The 14,533-nt window shown below is 39.6% G+C and overlaps 2 protein-coding genes across 6 annotated transcripts in view; both read left to right on the top strand.

The window, feature by feature from the left end:
* The window catches only part of si:ch211-286b4.4 (SCO-spondin), a 56,782-nt gene extending 53,332 nt beyond the window's left edge, over positions 1–3,450 (top strand). For all 5 annotated transcript variants that reach the window (XM_058799230.1, XM_058799232.1, XM_058799229.1 and 2 more), the window contains 6 exons: positions 131–234; positions 305–411; positions 771–850; positions 945–979; positions 1,063–1,194; positions 1,335–3,450. In XM_058799230.1, the coding sequence (XP_058655213.1) occupies positions 131–234; positions 305–411; positions 771–850; positions 945–979; positions 1,063–1,194; positions 1,335–1,607 (731 nt within the window). In that variant the 3' untranslated portion in view covers positions 1,608–3,450. The remainder of the gene's footprint in view (positions 1–130; positions 235–304; positions 412–770; positions 851–944; positions 980–1,062; positions 1,195–1,334) is intronic.
* A 2,548-nt stretch (positions 3,451–5,998) lies between these two features.
* The window catches only part of scn3b (sodium channel, voltage-gated, type III, beta), a 33,553-nt gene continuing 25,018 nt past the window's right edge, over positions 5,999–14,533 (top strand). Inside the window, exon 1 of the mRNA XM_058799238.1 lies at positions 5,999–6,159. The gene's annotated coding sequence lies outside the window, so the exon portion shown is untranslated. The remainder of the gene's footprint in view (positions 6,160–14,533) is intronic.

Here is a 14,533-nt window from a genome sequence, read left to right as displayed (position 1 = left end):
AAATGCTTGTTTTTTGTTCTATAAAAGCTTAGATAAAGAGACAAGTATCATCTTTCATAAAATGTTATGAAATAACATAAATAATGTTAAACATTAAATGTTTTTCTTTTGGCATTTCTATTTTTTACAGGCTCAAAACCTCTCGAATTCATAAAAGCCTTCCACTTGGCCATTTCAGAATTAAGCATGCAGTTGTTTCATCACTCTTTCACTGAGGACCAGAGGAAAGGAAAGGTAAGGCTCGTGTTTGAAATATATATGAAATCCAGGGAAGAGCTATAACAGACTTTTGCTCACATGTTAGATGAATGAGGAAAACACACCGGAGGCCTTTGGAACATTAGTAGAGGACTTCTTCAGTGTAAAAATACCAACTGAAACCCATTTCACTGAGCACCTGCTGGCAGAGAGGTTAGTAACCAATCTAAGGTTAGTTTTTGACATTAAGAATATATGTGACCCTGGACCACAAATCCAGTCAAAACGGTCATTTTGCCTTTAAAGTTGTCCAAATGAAGTTCTTAGCAATGCATATTACTAATCAAAAATGAAGTTTTGATATATTTACAGTAGGAAATTTACAAAATATCTTCATGGAACATGATCTTTACTTAATGTCCTAATGATTTTTGGCATAAAAGAAAAATCCATAATTTTGACCCATACAATGTATTTTTGTACCCCAAATATACCCCAGCGACTTAAGACTGGTTTTGTGGTCCAGGGTCACATATTAAAACATTAAAAACATTCACTTTAATCGATTTTAGACTTCAAGTATATAAATACTTCAAGTTGGAGCAGCTCCTCCAAGAACTAAAACCAACTCGAAAAGACAGACATGGATATGGTGAGAGATTTTGAGAGCGATTTGTAACAGAAACCATTCTAGCCTTGCAAACACCTGAACACTGATACAATTTGTCTTGGTCTTTTGTGCACAGGACGAGGGCAATCTGGCCTAAAGACTCAAGTCCCAGTGAGTGAAAGCATGTTTTGCATGTTATGTTTTATTTATTCTGAAGAGTGTACGTCTATGGAAATATCTCCTCTGTGCTTCAGGTGCTGTGTATGGAAAGAGAAATAAACAGACTTGATGAAGTTTACCAGCAGCTCTCCTCTGAACTCCACAGGGAAACACTCATACGCAGCCCACCGGAGAAGAAAGAACCCAGGTTTGACAAACCGCTTCAGGTAACAGCCAGTCTGACTCACCTCATGGAGACCCCTATACATCCCCCACTATATTTGCAAGAGGGCCAAATGAATTTCCATTGTAAAATGTATTTCTCACCCCTTCTGTCTTGTGTCTCTGATGCTCCCCATGCTTGCAGGAGAAGCAGGTGATGCTGGAGCTGCAGAAGTGTACAGTGGATCAGAGACTGAAGGAGATGAGAGACAGACTTTCTAAACTGAGCTTGAGTCCTAATGAAAACAGACCAGCTCACGGCACAGTCCTGGCTCAGGAGGACAGCCAGACGCCCAGCAAACGCAAACCAGACAGCGGAGGAGCAGAGAAACAGACACCTGCTGCAGGACAGTCCAGCAAGAAGAAGAAGCAGAGCAAGCATATGGACAAAGATGAGGAAAAGGGTGTGACTGCGTGAGGAATAATGTTTGAAAATGGTGATTATTTAAAAAAATTATCAGTTTCTTGTCATTACTCCGTGTTTTAGTCTTAAAGATCTTACAAGTTACAATCATTTTATTCATTCATAATGACTGTGAAACTTGTGTGGCATAGTCACAGCCAGTCAGAAGATATTTAATGTTCAATGTACAGTTATGATGAGCAGGGCAAGACGAAATAGAAACAGAAACCAAAATGTCCTTTCAGTTGTCACTTGTAGATGTCATTGCTGTTTATGACAAAAATGGATTTAATGTTTAACACCCCTGGTTTAGAAGCAGTGTTATGCTAAACAACTTAGCAAATGTAGTCACAACCTTAAAACTGTGAATCTTTATTGTTTATTTTTCATTTTCATCAATGTAAGCATATATTTACACTACTGTTCAAACATTTAGGGTTGGTACATTTTTTAAATGTCTGTAAAGTCATGTAAAGTCTGTAAAGGCTGCATTTATTTGATCAAAAATATGGTAAAAAAAAAAAACATTAATAATGTGAAATATTATTACAATTTAAAATACTGTTTTCTATTTAAATATATTTTAAAATGTAATTCCAGTCTTCAGTGTTACATGATCCTTTAGAAATCATTCTAATATCAAGAGACATTTCTTATTATTATCAGTGATGAAAACAGTTGCGCTGCTTAATATTTTTGTGGAAACTGAGATAAATTTCTGTTCAGGATTCTTAAGAGAACAGCATTTATTTGAAATAAAAGTTTTTGTATTATAAATGTCTTCACTGTCACGTTTGATCAGTTTAATGCAGTTTAATGCAGATTTACCTAGCCTTATCTCCAAATGACTACAGCCCCATTGACTCCCTCTGCCAATGCATTGATGAAATAAACTGTTGGATGTCCCAGAACTTTCTTCAGTTAAATAAGGAGAAAACTGAAGTCATTACATTTGGAAACAAAGATGAAGTTATCAAGGTGAATGCATACCTTGAGTCTAGGGGTCAATCAACTAAAAACCAAGTCAAAAATCTTGGGGTGTTTCTGGAGACAGACCTTAGTTTTAGTAGTCATATCAAAGCAGTAACTAAATCAGCATACTATCATCTCAAAAACATTGCAAGAATTAGATGTTTTGTTTCCAGTCAAGACTTGGAGAAACTGGTTCATGCCTTTATCACCAGCAGGGTGGATTATTGTAATGGTCTCCTCACCGGCCTTCCAAAGAAGACCATTAGACAGCTGCAGCCCATCCAGAACGCTGCTGCCAGGATTCTGACTAGAACCAGAAAATTTGAGCATATTACACCAGTCCTCAGGTCCTTACACTGGCTTCCAGTTACATTTAGGATTGATTTTAAAGTACTTTTACTCGTTTATAAATCTCTAAATGGCCTAGGACCTAAATACATTGGAGATATGCTCACTGAATATAAACCTAACAGACCACTCAGATCATTAGGATCGAGTCAGTTAGAAATACCAAGGGTTCACACAAAACAAGGGGAGTCCGCTTTTAGCTATTATGCCGCCCGCAGTTGGAACCAGCTTCCAGAAGAGATCAGATGTGCTAAAACATTAGCCACTTTTAAATCCAGACTCAAAACTCATCTGTTTAGCTGTGCATTTGTTGAATGAGCACTGTGCTACGTCCGAACTGATTGCACTATGTATAATCACTTTCTATCCTTAAATGTTTTAAATTCTTTTAAAATCAATTTTTAAATCACTTTGTTTTTATTGTTGTGATTTTTATTATTTTTAATCTCTTATTATTTTTAATGACTATTTCACTTCCTTTTATGTAAAGCACTTTGAATTACCATTGTGTATGAAATGTGCTATATAAATAAACTTGCCTTGCCTATGTTTTCATTAATTAGCATTAATTTTAAAGTGATTTAAAATCTAAATGTATAAAAACAAATCAAAGATATAAAACACATCATCTTAAAAGTGTAATTTCTTACGTCAATACAAGAACCAGGGAAAATGTTACTAGTTAAACATGCTATGCACTTCTGAGCAGTAATATGTGTAGCGTGTTTTATCTGGACTTCATCCTCCGGTGCTTTTCCAGTCAGTAATCTAACAGTTCATGCACGCTCATGCTCAGAGCCGGGCTAAACTCTTTTTCTCTAGGGGGAACAGACTGTGAACAGATTGGGAGGGAGGGCGAGCGGTAGCTGTCATCAGCAGCTATCAGTGTTACAACTCTCTGTCCTTGAGCTGATACGCTCAAGAAAGTTCCATTGGCTGTGTGCCGTCTGCCTTTATCGCTTTAGATTAAACAAACAGTGTATTCATACAGCATCCAGGGCAGACTTTCCACTTAACATACCTGTCAGACTCAGTGTACTGCTGCTGAAGTAGATGCAGTGTTTGCAAGGCCCTCATACGGAATAATATTCTCACATTCAGACTTTGTTTTGTAGATTTTTTTAGTAGATTTACCATTCATTTTTAATGCTCTTGAACTTTGTTTTTGAGAAAAGCAGCATGTAAAGTTTTAAAATTCTCTACTGACACTGATGTAATGTCATTTTTATTTTTGAAGGCTGATAATAATAATAATAATAATAATAATAATATATTAATTATGATTATTATATTTATTTATTTATTTATTATCACTACAACTAATATAAACAACAGCTACAACATCAATAATAGATAACAAAATCATAATAATAATTACAAAGATCAACAACAACTATTATTATTTTTGTTGTTGTTATTGTTGTAGTGACGACAATAATAACGTTCATTATCATTACTGTTGTTGTTACTGTTATTATTATGTTATTATTATCCCTGCAACTAATATAAATAACAGTTTTGAAGTTTTGAACTTAAAGAGAATCTTTGTTTGAGCTCAAATTAACCACTAGTGAAATGGTCTATTTTTTTCTTTTTTTTAAATGTAATTTAAATTTAGTATAGTTTCTTCATTACAAATTACATTATCATAGCAGTTTGAGTTTGCATTTGAAAGTTCAATTACAAATTAATCACAATATTTTAAGATTTTGAATTAAGATTTATAATTTTAAGATTCAGAAATTGCTTATTTGATTTGTGACCTAAAATTTATTTTATAGTTTATAAATAATTATTCTTAATTTTATTTATTATTATTACTACTACAACAAATATAAACAACAGCTATAACAACAATAATAAATAAACAACAACAAAATCATAACAACAACAACAACAATTACTATTATCGTTGTTCTTAAGTACAACAACAATAACAACAACAACAACTATTATTGTTGTTGTTGTTGTGACAATAATAATGGTCATTGTTGTTGTTATTAATAATAATAATTATTATTATTATGTTGTTATTGTTATTATCCCTGCAACTGTTTTAAATAACAGCAACAATAACGACAATGCCCAATTATATTTGTTGTTTAAAAAAATATATATATATATATTATTGTAGTGACAACAACAATACACACTGTAAAACAAATTCCATAAAATTTATGGTAAAAAAACGGCAGCAACATTTTAGGTTTTACGGTTTTAACTTAAATTTACAGTTAAATACCATAATTTCATTAACTGATATAATGTTAATATACCAACCTATTGAAGTACTGAAATCTGTTTTGTACCTTTGTATTACACTGATAACCACCAAATACAGGTGGTGATGAGAAAGTCACATGATGAACCAAAGCCCATCACAAGCAGCTTTTAAATAATAACATATATAGAAGGTGCACAGTGTCATTCACACAAGCATTAAACACCATCATGGTGAGACTCATTAAACTGAAATATGCAATAAACATTAATTTAACAACATTAGATGTAACGCACAACCCTAATAAACATAATTGATAAGAAAAAACTAAGAAGAAACATAGTTATTTCAAAGAAAAAACATCAAATTCAAACAAAATTTGAAATGCAATGCAGGGAATTCTGGGAACGTCAATTTAAATTTTTTTCCCTTCTTTTTCACTTCCAAAAGCAGTATTTCACCGTAAAATTGTCTGAAATGTCTATTACAGTTTTTCACCGTATATATTAGGGGAACTTACCGTTAACCATTTAACAGGTTTTTACCGTAGCTTTTTCACAGTTTTTTACCGTTAAAATCACGGTCATTTTTTACAGTGCAGTAATAATAATAATAATTATTATTATTATTTGTGGATATCAATCTGTTTGAGTTTGCTTATTAGTACAACAAATACTTTTGCTGCCCGGCAAGCACTGTATTTCCTTTAGGAAATGCAAATGTTTTTGCTTTTACTTTACTGTTTTTCTGAGTGTTTGTTTAATATACATATATTTATGAACAGGTTGTCATGCTGTATTTCTGGAGGAGGTAGCTATGATCATGCCTATTTCTGTCCTGGCTCTCTTCATTACAAACAGACAGCTGCAATACCTGAGAGGGCTCCACTTGAGTAATAAACTCAGTCAGAAATCTAGTCTACAGTCCGTCACTTATTACAGAGACCACCGTTTTATTTTCAGAAATATTGTCCTCTGTTATAGGGCTGAAGATCCACTGATAAGTCCATTAAGGGAGCATCCTCCAGTAAGTGTTGTCATTTATTACTCATGGCATATAAATGTTTTAAAAGGAAATTGTGTCCATTTGTAGATCTTCTAGAGACATCTGTTGATAATGCCTCTTAGTAAAGAGCAAGTATGACATCTGTCTACATTAAAACAAAAATTGACAGAGAAAGAAAAACAAATGAACTATAGGATATAATTTAGGTACATTTTGAGAGCTTATTTCTTAGAATCACCTCTGGATAACATTTCTACTGAAAAACATTAGACAAAGTTGGATTGGCAAAATAAATTAATTCATAGAAGAGGGTGCCATATTTCACTTGCCTGTAGTTAACAGACTGAGCAAAAATTCATGCCGTAAACCTGAAATTGCTCTAGATCTCTTGAAATGCATTTCTTCATTTTACATGGTTTACACCAGTAAATAAAGGGCCAGAAATCCTTTGGAGCAGAGAGATTTCATTTGAAAGGTTTGTAATGTAGCACATAATGGCACATAAGTGCTAGACAGGCATTTCTGTTTTCAAGTCCAGTGATGTGTAAAAATGGCTTGCGTAACCTTGCTACTGGTTGTTATTCAGTGAAAATGAATGTGAACGCCATGCAGTATGTATAAATTCTCTTGAAATATGATTATTTATTTTGTGTGCATCATTATATAAATTGCTTTACTTTCTTTTTTTCAAAAGACCATGAAATGGGAAATATTGCCACACACATAACAGAACATAAAGATGGCTAATAGATGGCAAAACTTTGTTTTGATAGTTTCATCAATACTATTTGATAACAGTAAGGTGTGTAGCAACTTGTAATGTAATAACTGCACATAATGTAATAAGTATTAAATTATTATTGTAATAAAATGTTCATAATGTAATAATTTTTTCAGAACTTAATAAAATCTTGAGCTCAATTTTTCACATAATGTAATAGGTTATTGTATGAGAAATGTATGACATTATGAACACACTTTGGCAACTTATAATGTAATCACAGTTCATAAGGTAATACCAGCACATAATTTAAATTAATGTTTACAATATTATAATTATATGTCAATATAATAAATTTGACCACAAAGCATATATACACTGTAAAAAATCCAATTAACAAAATGTTGGAAGGGCATGAAATATTTAAGTTGAACTAATTTTATTGCTTGGGCTTAGTTGAAAAGACATATTATATTAAGTCTGCACAAATATATTTTAAAAACATGAAATTAATGGTTATTTTCAAATCCAGTCAACATCCAGAATGCTAAATGTTGATTAAACTAATAAAATCAAATCCAGCCAACACTGAGATCAGTGCTTGGGCTTAGTTGAAAGCCCATGTTGCTGCGACTTGTATTGATTTTTTGCAACAAGGAGCTATTTTAGCTATATTTAAATGAAAATAGCGATTTTTTGAAGATTTAAAATTTTTTACTTGGCCACACTAGGCCCGTGACCTCTCTCGTTTGCTCTCAATCATGCCAATAGGTGCGTTCGACTTTAAGCGGCGCTGCACAGAATGGTCAGTGTATGACATCAAAGTACCGCGAGAGTGATTTGAATGCATAGGATCCGTCTGCTCTCTTATCGCTCTCGCGGTACTTTGATGTCATACACTGACCATTCTGAGTCTGCGTGCAGTGAACACACATCAGTACATCTGCCATTCAGACATGATGACACACACCACCATTTCATTATAAGCATCAAGATGGTGGAGAAAAAAATATGATTACATCAGGGCACCAACTACTCAGTGCATGAACATCTTGTTTTAACCACATATGCCACAATTCATGCACAATCATGTCAACCAGATACTGAGAGACAGTGCATCATCGTGTCATGTGTGCTGGGATGCAATATTTTGCACTTACTTTGTAGTAATAGAAAAGAAGAAAGAAAGAAAAGAAAGTGACCCATACTTGGAATTTGTTTTTTTTTATATTTGTGATTCAGAATTTACTCATTCAAATGTGAGTTACAAGTAGGCCTAAGCATTTCCTAATTTCACTTCAGATTTTTTTGTTATAGGCCTACTTCATCTTTTGTTATATTTTTTATACTGTCATCATTTGTAAAGTAGATATATATTTACTTTCCTTTACCTTTTACCAAATTTACCTGTATTTACTTTCTTTTCATATTTGGCGATTTTTTTTTTCAAAATGGAGACTTTTGAGGGTGGTTCTAGAGATTTTCTGAGGGAGAGGTTTGGCAACACTGACTGAGAGACTTTGCAGGAGAAACAGCGTTGCCATCTTGTCAAGTTCACACATCAGGTAAGTTGCACTAAATAAATGTTATTTTTTTAGACTAATTTAACAAGAAAATCATGCAACAAAATAACTTTTTTTTTGAGTGAACATTTAGAAAGTGTTTTATGAGTTGTATATCCGAAGAAAAGTGGATATTTAAGTGTATGTCAAGTGGCACTGAATAAATATGGCCACATACACACTGCAAATTATCGTTCCATGTGTGTACAGAACAGCAGTCACTCCCGCATTTGTAACCATAGCAACATTTTGGCTTCTTGCAGGAGTGAAGAAGAATTTAGAAGAAAAATCTGCCATTTTTTGGCTAAAGACTCTTTTTCTCTGTCAATTTTAACTGAACTACCGCTGATAGATGTGCTGTATTTTGTTTCTGCTCAGGAGGTTGCTTTAGAGAGCGCTGTCTTGCAGTGTTAGACATGTTGTTTGGTCTTAGCTCATAAAGCTTGGCACTTTATGGAGTTAGTAAAGTGGTCTGTTGCAGATATGAGATTAGTGTTTTTGTGCTTGTCCTTGTTTGTCGTTTTTCTTTCTGTGAAGATGCAATTATTAGAAAATGATACAGTAAAGTAACATGAAAATCACCACAGTGGTATTGGGGAGATGAAGAACAAGAATCTGGTGGAGTTTGCAGAAAACAATTTGATTTAATCTTTTTATGAATTTTTAAAAATGTCTGTATAGCAAGGTAAATAGCATTTGTCATGACTTTGGTATGCAATTATTAAAATATGATACAGTAAAGCAACATGAAAATCACCAGAGTGGTACTTAGGGAGATATAACAAGAATTTGCAGAAAACTATTTTATTTTATTTTTTCTTTATGAATTTTTTAAAAATGTAGGCTATACCAACAGCAAGTGTCTCAGGTCAAAACATGCATAAAACATTTTACAAACCCATTGCAAATGTTTTATTGAAAGATTTAATACATTAAATACAATTAAACAATAAAATACCATTAAATTAGAAGTGCCTGTATAATGTGTTGTTTTAATTAGTCTATTATTATCAATTAATTGACTGTGGCTTCAGTTTGATACGCGATCCGACCCACTCTTTAAAAAAAATATGATTTACAAAGATTTCGAAGCTTCATGGCTATCACTGCCACGCAACGCCATGTAGATGGCTTGACTGCAGTTATCAAACGGTGCGGTTTACATGGCGCTTCTGGTCTCGTGAATGGCGCTTCAGAAGAGAAGTCCATCATTCCGAATGAAAATGAACAACTGAATCGTTTCACAAGGCCGTTGTCAGGAATCAGTCACCACCCAGCACAATCACCCGATCACAGTCACCTGACTTCTAATTGCACGCACCTGCTGACACCAATCAACACCACTATATACACACACTGCCATTCCCCACATTGTCCAGTCTACCGTTCACTAGATGGACAGCTCTGGACTCAATCTACGATCACGACTTACCCCAATGCTTACCAGTTGGATCCCTCGCCAATTCTCCCTCGAAGCCTTTGATCCCCGATCCGAACCTGCAAACAAGGACACAACTTCAACCACAGCTAAGCAATCAGAACTTCACACTAACTTGCTCACTCACCTGCTTTTGATCTCTCCCGATCCCGAATACCTAAATCCCTTCAATAAACCTGTTGGTTCTCACCCATCAGTTGTGTGTACCGTGTTTTGTGACAGAAGACCGGACCATAACCGGCAACCAGATGGATCCCCATCCATCCACACCAGCGGAGGTCCTGGAGGAACTTGTCACCACTCTCCGGCATCCCTGGTTCCCCTTACACCACCGCAGTCTGCCTCTGTCAGTCCCATGGCGGTGCCTGCTACCTTCGCGGGTGACGCAGCTGAGTGTGGCGGTTTCCTCCTCCAAGTGGCACTGTATATGGAGATGCAGCCCCAACAATTCTCCACCGAACGATCAAAGGTATCCTTCTTGATTTCTCTTCTCCGTGGCAAGGCGCTGTTATGGGCGAAAGCAATATGGGATGCAAATACTGCCATAACCAACTCATACAGTGCGTCTACATATGGCCATCTATGACGACTCCGTTGGTCTTGAAAACTTTATGCAGAGAGCCACTCGTATTTCCCAACACCTCACACGCCAATGAAACCGCCCACCAGTCTGTCGCGCCCGCCATGGGTGCCCCAGTACCAGAATCGATGCAAGTGGATAACACTTGACTCACCCCCTCAGAACAGGCTCGCCGCCTAGCGGCAGGATTGTGCATCTAATGTGTTGATCCCGACCATTACATCAGGACCTGCCCGGTCCGACCACCACGCCCTGCGGTAAGTACCCTTCAATTGGATCCTGTTGTTTCAACCCTGTCCTTGCTCCCAGTTCAACTATTCACCGATAATAATTCTGTTGCAGTATCTGCCCTTGTCGACTCGGGCTCCTCGGGCAACTTAATTTCCCAAGACCTACTGAAACGCCTTCAGCTCCCAGGAAGCGCCATGCCCAAGAGTTCTGAGTCGAGACCATCCAGGGAAAACCGTTAGGGCGTGGATGGGTGAAATACCAAGCACCTACATTAAAGCTCAAGGTCGGACAACTGCATGAGGAAGAGATCACCTTTCTGGTACTGGAGGGACCCACGGTAGATATCATCCTGGGACGCCCCTGGCTCGTGCTCCATTCTCCAAAGATCAGATGGGACCTGTGTGAAGTTACTCGCTGGAGCAAATACTGTCATCAGCACTGTCTCGTCAGTACCCACTCCTTCCCAGAGTTCCAGCATCGTTCACGTAGCCTCCACGCTCATCGAAAGCCCTGAACCCCAGGAAGAAGTCAAGGTCCCATCTGATTATGTGGCGTTCCAGGATGTCTTTAGTAAGCAGGCAGCCACCAAATTACCACCACACCGGCCATGGGACTGTGCCATCGACTTGCTGCCTGGAAGAAAACTCCCCTAGGGTAGAGTTTACCCTCTGTCCATCCCGGAGCGCAAGGCAATGGAGGACTACATCAAGGAGGCTCTCAACCAAGGTTTCATCAGGCCCTCCACCTCTCTGGCGGCTTCCAGTTTCTTCTTCGTGGGTAAGAAGGACGGGGGCTTGCGGCCCTGTATTGATTACCGAGCTCTTAATTCCCAAACAGTGAAGCTGCCTTACCCTCTTCCCCTGGTCACCCTCGAGAAACTCCGTGGGGCCCGCATCTTCTCCAAGCTGGACCTGCGACGCGCGTACAACCTCGTTCGACTCCAAAAAGGGGACGAGTGGAAGACAGCATTTATCACTCCGTCGGGGCACTACGAATATCTTGTAATGCCGTATGGGCTGGCCAACGCCCCCTCAGTCTTCCAGGGATTCATGAACGAGGTTTTCCGGGAGTTCCTCCATCGCTCCGTGATTGTGTACATTGACGTCATCCTAATCTACTCCCGGAACCAGGCTGAACATCGCCAGGTCGCGTCAAGCAGGTCCTCCAGAAGCTCCGAGAACACCATCTCTTCCTGAAGCTGGAGAAGTGCGAATTGCATCGCCCCATGGTGCAATTCCTGGGATACATCGTAGGCCAAGAGGGGATTCAAATGGACCAGGGGAAGGTAGATGCTGTGAGGAATTGGCCTCGTCCCCAGACCATTAAAGAGCTCCAACAGTTCCTGGGATTTGCCAACTTTTACCGTCGCTTTATCAAGAATTTCAGCACTCACACAGCCCCTTTAACATCCTTACTCCGAGGAAAACCCAAGTCCCTGTCCTGGAACTCCATCGCCCACGAAGCCTTCCAGAAACTGCAGACAGCCTTCAGCACGGCCCCCATCCTACACCATCCGGATCCTTCAGCCCCTTTTGTTGTTGAAGTTGACGCCTCCACCACTGGCGTCGGGGCCGTGCTTTCCCAATACCACGGTGAGACTCCTAGCCTCCATCCTTGCGCATACTATTCGAAGAAACTGACCTCAGCGGAGCAGAACTATGACATCGGGAACCGGGAGTTATTGGCCATCAAACTTGCCCTGGAAGAGTGGCGGCACTGGCTGGAGGGAGCAAAACACCAGTTCACAGTCATCACAGACCATAAAAACCTCCAATATCTTCGAGATGCAAAAAGACTCAACCCACGTCAAGCCCGCTGGGCTTTGTTCTTCACCAGGTTCCAGTTCACCACAACCTATCGCCCCGGAAGTCGAAACAACAAGGCTGATGCCCTCTCTAGAATCCATTCTCCCGATACTCCCACAGATCCTGAACCCATTCTCCCTCCAGCCATGGTTATAAGCCCCATTCAATGGAACATAGACAAGGAAATCAGAGCCGCCACTCTCACCGAACCTGCTCCGCTGGGAGGCCCAGAAGGGAAGACTTATGTACCGACCACCCAACGACACTCCCTTCTGGGCTCAGTTCACAATGTACCAGGCTCTGGACATCCAGGCAGCCACAGGACCCTCTTGCTCCTCCGAGCTCTGTACTGGTGGCCTAGTATGACCCAGGATGTCATCAGGTACGTCCACAGTTGCTCAGTCTGCGCCATGTCCAGGACCCCCCGGCATCTTCCTGTAGGCAAGCTAATGCCGTTACCAATCCCTCATCGACCCTGGTCACATTTGGGAATAGACTTCGTGATGGACCTACCAAATTCCGAAGGTAACACTTGTGTGCTGGTGGCAGTCGATCGCTTTTCCAAAGCTTGCAAATTCATCCCCCACAAAGGACTCCCTACTGCCATGGAAACAGTGGAACACTTATTCCAGCACGTGTTCTGAAACTTCGGAATACCTGAGGACATAGTCTCGGACAGAGGTCCTCAGTTTATTTCCCACGTGTGGAAAGCCTTCTTCAGGTTGCTGGGTGTCATGGTCAGCTTGTCCTCAGGATACCACCCCCAGACGAATGGCCAGACTGAGTGCAAGATCCAGGAACTCGGACGTTGCCTCTGGGCATACTGCCATGACGATCAGCACAGCTGGAGCCACTTCCTCCCATGGGCTGAGTATGCACAGAACTCCCTGCAACAAAACACCACAGGTCTTACACCATTTCAGTGCATACTCAGGTTCCAACCACCACTCCTCCCGTGGACAGGAGAGCCGTCGGAGGTTCCAGCTGTAGACCACTGGTTCCGAGCGAGCCAGAGAGTGTGGGACTCAGCTCACGTCCACCTCCAACGTGCAGTGCAGAGGCATAAAATCTTCGCAGATGCCCGGCGAACCACTACTCCCACCTACCATCCCGGAGACAAGGTCTGGCTGTCCACCCGGGATCTGCGCCTCCGCCTGCCGTGCAAGAAGCTGAGTCTCCGCTACATTGATCCCTTCCCGATACAGAGGCAGATCAACGAGGTCACCTATGAACTCCAACTCCCACCCAGGTACAGAATACAGTGGGGCAATTTAGTCAGCCACCAATTGTGCAAGTTCTCCCACTTAAAAAGATGAGAGAGGCCTGTAATTTTCATCATAGGTATACCTCAACTATGAGAGACAAAATGAGGAAAATAAATCCAGAAAATCACATTGTAGAATTTTTTAAGAATTAACTGGTAAATTCCTCGGTAAAATAAGTATTTGGTCACCTACAAACAAGCAAGATTTCTGGCTCTCACAGACCTGTAACTTCTTCTTTAAGAGGCTCCTCTGTCCTCCACTCGTTACCTGTATTAATGGCATCTGTTTGAACTCGTTATCAGTATAAAAGACACCTGTCCACAACCTCAAACAGTCCAACTCCAAACTCCACCATGGCCAAGACCAAAGAGCTGTCAAAGGACACCAGAAACAAAACTGTAGACCTGCACCAGGCTGGGAAGACTGAATCTGCAATAGGTTAGCAGCTTGGTGTGAAGAAATCAACTGTGGGAGCAATTATTAGAAAATGGAAGACATACAAGACCACTGATAATCTCCTCGATCTGGGGCTCCACACAAGATCTCACCCGTGGGGTCAAAATGATCACAAGAACTGTGAGCAAAAATCCCAGAACCACACGGGGGACCTAGTGAATGACCTGCAGAGAGCTGGGACCAAAGTAACAAAGGCTACCATCAGTAACACACTGCGCCACCAGGGACTCAAATCCTGCAGTGCCAGACGTGTCCCCCTGCTTAAGCCATTACATGTCCGGGCCCGTCTGAAGTTTGCTAGAGAGCATTTGGATGATCATATGGTCAGATGAAACCA

This window comes from Onychostoma macrolepis, chromosome 15, assembly GCF_012432095.1.
Source record: "Onychostoma macrolepis isolate SWU-2019 chromosome 15, ASM1243209v1, whole genome shotgun sequence".
NCBI classification, from domain to species: domain Eukaryota; kingdom Metazoa; phylum Chordata; class Actinopteri; order Cypriniformes; family Cyprinidae; genus Onychostoma; species Onychostoma macrolepis.
Note: the sequence above shows the minus strand (reverse complement) of the source record. Positions and strands in the feature narration are given on the sequence as shown.